The 10,155-nt window shown below is 46.0% G+C and overlaps 1 protein-coding gene across 4 annotated transcripts in view; it reads right to left on the bottom strand.

Moving 5' to 3' along the window:
- LOC135512976 (ubiquitin carboxyl-terminal hydrolase 24-like) overlaps nucleotides 1–10,155 on the bottom strand; it is a 48,871-nt gene that overhangs the window by 20,408 nt on the left and 18,308 nt on the right. For 3 of the 4 annotated variants that reach the window (XM_064935546.1, XM_064935543.1, XM_064935545.1), the window contains 14 exons: nucleotides 7,906–8,058; nucleotides 7,614–7,745; nucleotides 7,420–7,531; nucleotides 7,033–7,109; nucleotides 6,732–6,872; nucleotides 6,602–6,655; nucleotides 6,286–6,468; nucleotides 5,909–6,118; nucleotides 5,606–5,779; nucleotides 5,429–5,514; nucleotides 5,210–5,318; nucleotides 4,914–5,069; nucleotides 4,623–4,816; nucleotides 4,087–4,309 (listed from right to left, as the gene is read on the bottom strand). In XM_064935546.1, the coding sequence (XP_064791618.1) occupies nucleotides 4,087–4,309; nucleotides 4,623–4,816; nucleotides 4,914–5,069; nucleotides 5,210–5,318; nucleotides 5,429–5,514; nucleotides 5,606–5,779; nucleotides 5,909–6,118; nucleotides 6,286–6,468; nucleotides 6,602–6,655; nucleotides 6,732–6,872; nucleotides 7,033–7,109; nucleotides 7,420–7,531; nucleotides 7,614–7,745; nucleotides 7,906–8,058 (2,004 nt within the window). The remainder of the gene's footprint in view (nucleotides 1–4,086; nucleotides 4,310–4,622; nucleotides 4,817–4,913; nucleotides 5,070–5,209; nucleotides 5,319–5,428; nucleotides 5,515–5,605; nucleotides 5,780–5,908; nucleotides 6,119–6,285; nucleotides 6,469–6,601; nucleotides 6,656–6,731; nucleotides 6,873–7,032; nucleotides 7,110–7,419; nucleotides 7,532–7,613; nucleotides 7,746–7,905; nucleotides 8,059–10,155) is intronic. The other variant, XM_064935544.1, reaches the window with a different exon arrangement.

Genomic DNA, 10,155 nt, shown 5'->3' with positions numbered 1-10,155 from the left:
TGTATGTATTAGGTGTGTGTTAGGTATACATTAGAGGTGTGTGTGTGTGTGTGTGTGTGTGTGTGTGTGTATGTATTAGGTATGCATTGGAGGTGTGTGTGTGTGTGTGTGTGTTAGGTATACATTAGAGGTGTGTGTGTGTGTGTGTATGTATTAGGTGTGTGTTAGGTATACATTAGAGGTGTGTGTGTGTGTGTGTGTGTGTATGTATTAGGTGTGTGTTAGGTATACATTAGAGGTGTGTGTGTGTGTGTGTGTATGTATTAGGTGTGTGTTAGGTATACATTAGAGGTGTGTGTGTGTGTGTGTGTGTTAGGTATACATTAGAGGTGTATGTGTGTGTGTATGTATTAGGTGTGTGTTAGGTATGCATTGGTGGTGTGTGTGTGTGTGTGTATGTATTAGGTGTGTGTTAGGTATACATTAGAGGTGTGTGTGTGTGTATGTATTAGGTGTGTGTTAGGTATGCATTGGAGGTGTGTGTGTGTGTGTATTAGGTGTGTATTAGGTATACATTAGAGGTGTGTGTGTGTGTGTGTGTGTGTATGTATTAGGTGTGTGTTAGGTATGCATTGGAGGTGTGTGTGTGTGTGTGTGTATGTGTGTATTAGGTGTGTGTTAGGTATGCATTAGAGGTGTGTGTGTGTATTAGGTGTGTGTTAGGTATACATTAGAGGTGTGTGTGTGTGTGTGTATGTATTAGGTGTGTGTTAGGTATACATTAGAGGTGTGAACATTATATTAGGTAGCATTGTTTAAAGTGGCTAGTGATATATTTTACATCCTTTCCCATCAATTCCCATTATTGAAGTGGCTGGAGTTGAGTCAGTGTGTTGGCAGCAGCCACTCAATGTTAGTGGTTGCTGTTTAACAGTCTGATGGCCTTGAGATAGAAGCTGTTTTTCAGTCTCTCGGTCCCAGCTTTGATGCACCTGTACTGACCTCGCCTTCTGGATGATAGCGGGGTGAACAGGCAGTGGCTCGGGTGGGTGTTGTCCTTGATGATCTTTGTGGCCTTCCTGTAACATCGGGTGGTGTAGGTGTCCTGGAGGGCAGGTAGTTTGCCCCCGGTGATACGTTGTGCAGACCTCACTACCCTCTGGAGAGCCTTACGGTTGTGGGCGGAGCAGTTGCCGTACCAGGCGGTGATACAGCCCGACAGGATGCTCTCGATTGTGCATCTGTAGAAGTTTGTGAGTGCTTTTGGTGACAAGCCAAATTTCTTCAGCCTCCTGAGGTTGAAGAGGCGCTGCTGCGCTTTCTTCACGATGCGATCTGTGTGAGTGGACCAATTCAGTTTGTCTGTGATGTGTACGCCGAGGAACTTAAAACTTACTACCCTCTCCACTACTGTTCCATCGATGTGGATAGGGGGGTGTTCCCTCTGCTGTTTCCTGAAGTCCACAATCATCTCCTTAGTTTTGTTGACGTTGAGTGTGAGGTTATTGTCCTTACACAACACTCCAAGGGCCCTCACCTCCTCCCTGTAGGCCGTCTCGTCGTTGTTGGTAATCAAGCCTACCACTGTTGTGTCGTCCGCAAACTTGATGATTGAGTTGGAGGCATGCGTTGCCGCGCAGTCGTGGGTGAACAGGGAGTACAGGAGAGGGCTCAGAACGCACCCTTGTGGGGCCCCAGTGTTGAGGATCAGCGGGGTGGAGATGTTGTTGCCTACCCTCACCACCTGGGGGCGGCCCGTCAGGAAGTCCAGTACCCAGTTGCACAGGGCGGGGTCGAGACCCACGGTCTCGAGCTTGATGACGAGCTTGGAGGGTAATATGGTGTTAAATGCAGAGCTGTAGTCGATGAACAGCATTCTCACATAGGTATTCCTCTTGTCCAGATGGGTTAGGGCAGTGTGCAGTGTGGTTGAGATTGCGTCGTCTGTGGACCTATTTGGGCGGTAAGCAAATTGGAGTGGGTCAAGGGGGTCAGGTAGGGTGGAGGTGATATGGTCCTTGACTAGTCTCTCAAAGCACTTCATGATGACGGAAGTGAGTGCTACGGGGCGGTAGTCGTTAAGCTCAGTTACCTTAGCTTTCTTGGGAACAGGAACAATGGTGGCCCTCTTGAAGCTTGTGGGAACAGCAGACTGGTATAGAGATTGATTGAATATGTCCGTAAACACACCAGCCAGCTGGTCTGCGCATGCTCTGAGGGCACGGCTGGGGATGCCGTCTGGGCCTGCAGCCTTGCGAGGGTTAACATGTTTAAATGTTTTACTCACCTCGGCTGCAGTGAAGGAGAGACCACATGTTTCAGTTGCAGGCAGTGTCAGTGGCACTGTATTGTCCTCAAAGTGGGCAAAAAAGTTATTTAGTCTGTCTGGGAGCAAGACATCCTGGTCCGTGACAGAGCTGGATTTATTCTTATAGTCCGTGATTGACTGTAGACCCTGCCACATACCTCTTGTGTCTGAGCCGTTGAATTGAGATTCTACTTTGTCTCTATACTGACGCTTAGCTTGTTTGATAGCCTTACGGAGGGAATAGCTGCACTGTTTGTATTCAGTCATATTACCAGTCACCTTGCCCTGATTAAAAGCATTGGTTTGCGCTTTCAGTTTCACGCGAATGCTGCCATCAATCCACGGTTTCTGGTTAGGGAATGTTTTAATCGTTGCTATGGGAACGACATCTTCAACGCACGTTCTAATGAACTCGCACACCGAATCAGCGTATTCGTCAATGTTGTTGCCTGACGCAATACGAAACATGTCCCAGTCCACGTGATGGAAGCAGTCTTGGAGTGTAGAATCAGCTTGGTCGGACCAGCGTTGGACAGACCTCAGCATGGGAGCTTCTTGTTACAGTTTCTGTCTGTAGGCAGGGATCAGCAAAATGGAGTCGTGGTCAGCTTTTCCGAAAGGGGGGCGGGGCAGGGGCCTTATATGCGTCGCGGAAGTTATAATAACAGTGATCCAAGGTTTTGCCAGCCCTGGTGGCGCAATCGATATGCTGATACATTTTAGGGAGTCTTGTTTTCAGATTAGCCTTGTTAAAATCCCCAGCTACAATGAATGCAGCCTCAGGATGTATAGATTCCAGTTTGCAAAGAGTCAAATAAAGTTAGTTCAAAGCCATCAATGTGTCTGCTTGGGGGGGAATATATACGGCTGTGATTATAATCAAAGATAATTCCCTTGGTAGATAATGCGGTCTACATTTGATTGTGAGGAATTCTAAATCAGGTGAACAGAAGGATTTGAGTTCCTGTATGTTTCTGTGATCACACCATGTCTCGTTAGCCATAAAGCATACGCCCCCGCCCCTCTTCTTTCCAGAAAGGTGTTTGTTTCTGTCGGCGCGATGCGTGGAGAAACCCGCTGGCTGCACCGCAACCGAGAGCGTCTCTCCAGTGAGCCATGTTTCCGTGAAGCAAAGAACGTTACAGTCTCTGATGTCCCTCTGGAATGCTACCCTTGCTCGGATTTCATCAACCTTGTTGTCAAGAGACTGGACATTGGCGAGAAGAATGCTAGGAAGTGGGGCACGATGTGCCCGTCTACGTAGTCTGACCAGAAGACCACCTCGTTTCCCTCTTTTACAAAGTCGTTTTTTTTGGGTCGCCGGCTGGGATCCATTCCGTTGTCCTGGTTGAAAGGCAGAACACAGGATCCGCTTCGCGAAAGTCATATTCTTGGTCGTACTGATGGTGAGTTGACGCTGATCTTATATTCAGTAGTTCTTCTCGACCGTATGTAATGAAACCTAAGATGACCTGGGGTACTAATGTAAGAAATAACACGTAAAAAAACTGCATAGTTTCCTAGGAACGCGAAGCGAGGCGGCCATCTCTGTCGGCGCCGGAAGTTTAACATCATTAGAGGTGTGTGTGTGTGTGTATTAGGTGTGTGTTAGGTATACATTAGAGGTGTGTGTTAGGTATACATTAGAGGTGTGTGTGTGTGTGTATTAGGTGTGTGTTAGGTATACATTAGAGGTGTGTGTGTGTGTGTATTAGGTGTGTGTTAGGTATACATTAGAGGTGTGTGTTAGGTATACATTAGAGGTGTGTGTGTGTATTAGGTGTGTGTTAGGTATACATTAGAGGTGTGTGTTAGGTATACATTAGAGGTGTGTGTACCTGTATAGCTACGCGTGCAGCAGGGATGATCTCCTCTACTCTGATGGAGGAGCGTTCAGACAGAGACATCTGTCTATAGGAGCTCTTCTCAGGCGTTCCACACAGCGACAGCTGTCTCCCTGGTCGCCCTGCGTTACGGAATGGCCGACTAGATAGTGTGTCACCCTCTCGGATGACATCATCATCCAGCAACGACGGCATACTTTGGCCAACCAATAAGAACCTGCAGGGAAAAGGAAGATCCAATCACATTCAACCTCTAACAATGTATATTTATTTGTGGATGTGTGGTCTTGTATTGCTGTCCTCGTGGATCACAGAAATCCCCAGAAGTCCCCACAAGGATAGCAAAACAAGGAAAACCTCTCCCTTATTTCCCATGTCCCCATGAGGGCAAAAGCTATTTTTGGCTTAGGGGTTAAGTTTAGGAGTTAGGGGTTAATGTTAGGGAAAATAGGATTTTGAATGGAAATAAATGTTAGCTCCCCACAAGGCTAGAAAACACATGTGCTGTGTGTGTGTGTGTGTGTGTATACCTGGCCAGTTGTAGACAGATGGAGTAGACTCCCTGTCTGGTCTCATAGTCCACCTCAGAGGGAATAGAGTCCCGCTGCATCACGTTCACCACCAAACTGAGACCTCCAGCTTTCAGAAAGTTCTCACAGAAAGACTTGACACTGGTCTTTGCCATCTCATCATCGGAGGTCGGCATCAACTTAGAACTCAACACCTAATGAGAGAGAAAGAGAGATTTCAAAGGAAGAAATGTGTGAAGTGTGTCCATGCACAAATGTGAGTATTGTGTGTGTGTGTGTGTGCGCGCGCACCTCCAGGTTGTAGAGGACTCTGAAGGTGGACATCCCAGGAGCAGAGGATCTGAAGAGTGATTCCAAGATGGAGGCAGCACTGGGCTGGTGCTGTTGCTTAGAACCCAGAGACGGAGACCGAGAGCCTGACCCCTGACCCAGGGTGAACAATGTCTTCTACAGGAGACACACACACGTTATCACACTGGCTCAGGTCAGAGCAGTTGAACTCTCCTCATCATAATTTCAACCTAAGCACAGCGCATATATATATATATATATATATAAGCAATATATATAAGCAATAAAATATGTACCTGGTGACTCCAGACACTGGACTCTTTGGGAACAAAGTTATCTAGAGCGTCCTGAACCTCTGGGTCTGTTGGGATCAGCAGCAGCAGCTTACGTACACGCAGAGTTACCCTGGAATACACACACACAGAACGTTATACATTTTTGACCATTCGGGAGTCAGGTCCAGATCCTCAAATCAAATCAAATCGATCCTTGAAGTATCTGCGTGAGTAACTCACCGTGGTTCGTCCAGGTTGGCCAGCTGGTAGAGCATCTCAAACACATTACACACCAATGCCATGACAACACCTGGAAGGGACTTCTCCTACACAAACATACACCGTTAGCACATAATCCAACTCAAACATGAACACAATGTGTTTGCATATACATGGGCGCGCATGTGTGTGGTGTACCTGTTCCATAGCATAAGCTGAGTTGAAGACAGCGGAGCTGGAGGAGGAAGCGGAGACGGAGGACTCTGAGCTGCCACCAGAGGGTGTCCCTGTGCCAGAGCTCTTCACTGTCAGAGACTGCTCATCACTGAACCCCAGCTGGGACAGCAGCTTCTGGTCCCGGTTCATAGTCAACTACAGACAGAGAGAGAGTTACACAAAACACACACATATAGTTACATATGATACACAGTCAAAACACACACACACACACACACCCCACACCCATCTTTTGGCTTACAGAGACACAAATAATACACTCACCACGCTGTCGTTGGCAAAGATCTGAACGTTGTCGACTGGACAGTTGAGATGCTCGGCAATCTTCCAGCGGATGCTGCCTATAGTCTCGTTACTGTGGGCCTCCAAGGTGAAGGTGTCTTTGGTGGACTCATAGGTGACATGTAGAGAGACAGGGTGGCCATTGAACGACGCTCCGTGAGGTAGAATGGTACGAGGCACAGAATACAGGTCCTACACACAGAAACAGAGTCATCTTTTCATGTGTCCATTTCGTTCTTTCACCCCCTTCTCATCACTCAAATGCAAATAGTTTGTAACTACAGGTGAATATGTTGAGGGTGAAAACCAGTTGAAATTGCTTGGTCAGTTTGATGTCAGAGCCAGAGAGAGGGGATTACCTCGATAGTGATGACATAACGCTCAGCCAATAGCAGCAGCCTCTCAATGATCACCAGCTTGGTGGACCTGGAAGGTGATTGGACAGACGTGGCTACAGTCGGCATGGTGGTGGCGGTCAGCATCTTGGTTGCCCTGGTAACAGCATGAGTCAACGTGGGCCCTCCTAGAGCTGAACTGGCTGCCTGAGAGAGAAAGAACAAGGCAAGGAGACTTCATTTCATCAAGTCAGTAAGCTTTATTAGCATAGTATGTAATTATCTTATATAAGAAGTTGAACACATTCCATCTGATAGTTGTGATGAATGAAGAACTCACCTCCAGTCGTTTGTAACAATCAGCAATGAACTTCTTGTGTAAAGACACAGAATCCTACACAGACACAAAGAGTGAATACCAGAGACTGTAGTCCTGCTACACATAACCCCCCCCTGACACACACACACACCTTCTTCATTTTGGGGTTGAGGTTGGTGTAGCTGTATGTGATGATTAGCTGTATGGCCTCGTTAGCGATCTCCTCATCAGGCGTTTCCATGGCGATACGCCAGATAAAGTCCATCCCAGCCAGGTCTAGGCGCTCCACACACTACACACACAGGGTTGGGGTTTGTAAGTCCCACACATGATGCCACTACATGTGATGTGATAACATTTCATAAAATCCTTGAAAGTAACAAAAAATCTTAAAGTTAACAGGTTACTAGTTATATCTTCTCCATTGGCAACCCTAGTGTGGAATGACTCACCAGTTGAGTCCCCTGGCGTTTCAAGCGATGGTCACACAAGTTGACATTCTCAAAGAAGGTCTTAAACAGATTAAAGCCTGAAATATCCCAAATAAAAAAAACACTGGTTAAAGCCACTATGTAAGCTCTACAGTGCATTCGGAAAGTAATCAGACATCTTGTTACGTTAGCCTTATTCTAAAATTGATTACATTTTTTTTTTTTCTCTTCAATCTACACACAATACCCCATATTTTAGAATAAGGCTGTAACATACCAAAATGTGGAAAAGGTCAAGGGGTCTGAATACTTTCCGAAGGCACTGTATATAATATTAAAAGAGAGTGGGCCATCAAAAATGCTAACAAAATAATATAGCAAATGTGTGTGTGATTATGTGTGTTTCACCATTCATAGTAATCTCATAGGGCTCCAGTTTGAGGATCTTCTCTTTGAAGAGCTGCTGCTGAACATCACTCTCCAGATCATGCTGGCCCTTAGTGAACCACTCAAAACACATCTACACACAAGCAGTTAAAGTTAGTGTATACATATAGATGGAGTAGACTATGTAATATAGAGTATGTAACACGTGTGTGTACCTCTCTGTCCAGCTCGCAGACTTCGGGTCCAGAGACCAGGCAGTCCCATAGTTCTTTGGCTCTGTTCCAGACCAGGTAGAGGCTGGCCTCCTGGAGGAAGAAGGCCAGGAACCTCAGGTGGCCATCTAGATACTGGAGGGGGAGGGAGAGTGAGTCAGGAACCAGCAAGGACTTCATGTGTTCATCTCACAGATATCAAAATCCTCAGTCCATCATCCAGCATCTCAACCACATAAACTTCTACCAAAGCAAATCAGACAGACAGACAGGAGAGAGACAGACAGAACTGTACCTCCTGGTAGGTGTATCGTCCGTCCACTAGTGTGTGTCCGGTGAGTCCGTTGTTTCCAGCTGCAGACACCGCTAGTCGATGGCAGACCACCAGAGATCCTGTAATCAGTTTGACGATCTCAAAGTTCTTCTTCAAGTCCTGGATGATGCTCTGCTGGGGGAGCACATGTGCTATGAAGATGTGTCTGTGGCTTTGGATGTCTGTAATAGAGCCCGACCGATTTATCAGTTGACCGATACTGTCGGCCGATATTAGCCTTTTACCGTTGTATTTGCATCAGCGTTTAATCCATTGAAAAGGACCGATATAAGATGTGGAGAAAACACTGTTCTTCATAGAAGTTGACGTTTTGTGCATTTCATTATTTGTACTGAAGATGTCGCTCTTTAAATAGCCATAAGCCTATATTGCCTTGGCACGCTACACTAAAAGGCAATTTATGCTTGATCCTGAAATGTATGGGGGGTGCGACAACTACGGAGCCTCTGGAGACATACGGAGGCCAAATCCAGCTCCGTACCCCTTCGCCATGTGCCTCAAGTTTTATAACAATGTGGAGGGCTCCGTATGGCTCCGCATTGTCATGATTGGTTGATGGTAGTTGAAGGTGGGAGGTCTTCAATAAGGTCTTCAATAAACAGAAAATCACTTCCTTAACAACTTCCTCCACAACAGCTCTGTTGCTGCTTCGTGAAGCACAAGAAGTATGAATGCCCTGACTTCTGCAGAGGCCGTATCACTGTAAATGCTGCAGGGCCAATGCAGACGTCGGATTGACCATGGAGCACCTTTTAAGACGGGACACTACCAATGGGCCAACTCAACTACACCAGTCAGAGGAGAGCAGGGTTGCCATGCCTGCGGTTTTACTACAAATTGGGTTACTTTCAAAATGATGTCGTGGGTAAAAATGGATGAAAATGCATTTTCCTTAAAAATAAATATTTCACTGTGACCTGCTGCTGCTCACTATCAGGTCGTAAGGCAGCCTGTTGCTGAGTGTGTTAGTGGTGGGGAGGGGGCGGAGGGGTGTGTGTATGTTGAGACTGGGCGCCGCAGCAGGCAGGAGTCACATGAGCAGCACGCGCGCACGTCATGACAACTTTTTACCAGTTGTAGGTAGGCTATTTGGATTGTCATTATGGAGACACCTATTTCCAACCCTTTTTATATAAAACATCTTAATGTGCTAGAACTGAAATAAGGCGACAACGCACAGGAAAACCACCTTATTCACGTTAGCTGACAATTATTATTTTGATGGAAAACTGAATTTAGCTTCTTACGTCGTTACGTCAACCTTATGGAAAATGGGTTTATTGGCCAAATGTGGCAAACTCTTCTCTTGCTGCAGGAAAAAGCAGGGAAAAACATTTTGGGATAGTTTTCAGGCTTTGTGGGCAGGTTTTGAATACCTGGCAACCCGGGAGGAGAGTGAACTATTGTGACCTAACTACTGTTTCTTAAAGGTGCTCCATGGTCAATCCGACGTCTGCATTGGCCCTGCAGCATTTACAGTGATACGGCCTCTGCAGAAGTCAGGGCATTCCTACTTCTACAACACATTAGATAAGGTTGATCGGAAGTGGTTTAAACTGCACTCTAATGTTGACTTTGCTTATGGAAAACCATATCAAGTGAAGGATTTTATGCATGCTCCGTTCTTGGGTCTCGAGTGCTACACAATGAAACTGACATTGAATGTGGAGTGATAAATCTGATATATTCATTTCTATGCCATGTTTTATTTTATTATTTTTACTTAACTCGGCAAGTCAGTTAAGAACAAATTCTTATTTACAATGACGGCTTACCCCTACCAAACCGTAACCTGGACAACGCTGGGCCAATTGTGCGCCGCATTCACGGCCGGTTGTGATACAGCCTGGAATCGAACCAGGGTCTGTAGTGATGCCTCCAGCACTGAGATGCAGTGCCTTAGCCTCCCGAGTGGTGCAGCGGTCTATGTTGAAGAGATGATGATATCACTGGAGTCGTTGCAAACCAATGTGCCTCTTGTGTAGCCCCCCTGGAGCTGGCAAACTGACTTAATAAATAGCCTTTAACTTATTGTTGTTGTAGCCTTGTGTTATTATGCAATTATTAATTGCCATGTTTAGTTAATGAAATTGGAAGTTATCAATTGTGATCATGGGTCACAATTCTATCACAACTGCAGATCAGCTGTTGTTACAATGCATTAGATTGATGGTAAATCAGTCCGATTAGGCTACAGGTAAACATTAAAAA

The sequence above is a fragment of the Oncorhynchus masou genome, chromosome 24 (assembly GCF_036934945.1).
Source record: "Oncorhynchus masou masou isolate Uvic2021 chromosome 24, UVic_Omas_1.1, whole genome shotgun sequence".
Taxonomy (NCBI): domain Eukaryota; kingdom Metazoa; phylum Chordata; class Actinopteri; order Salmoniformes; family Salmonidae; genus Oncorhynchus; species Oncorhynchus masou.
Note: the sequence above shows the minus strand (reverse complement) of the source record. Positions and strands in the feature narration are given on the sequence as shown.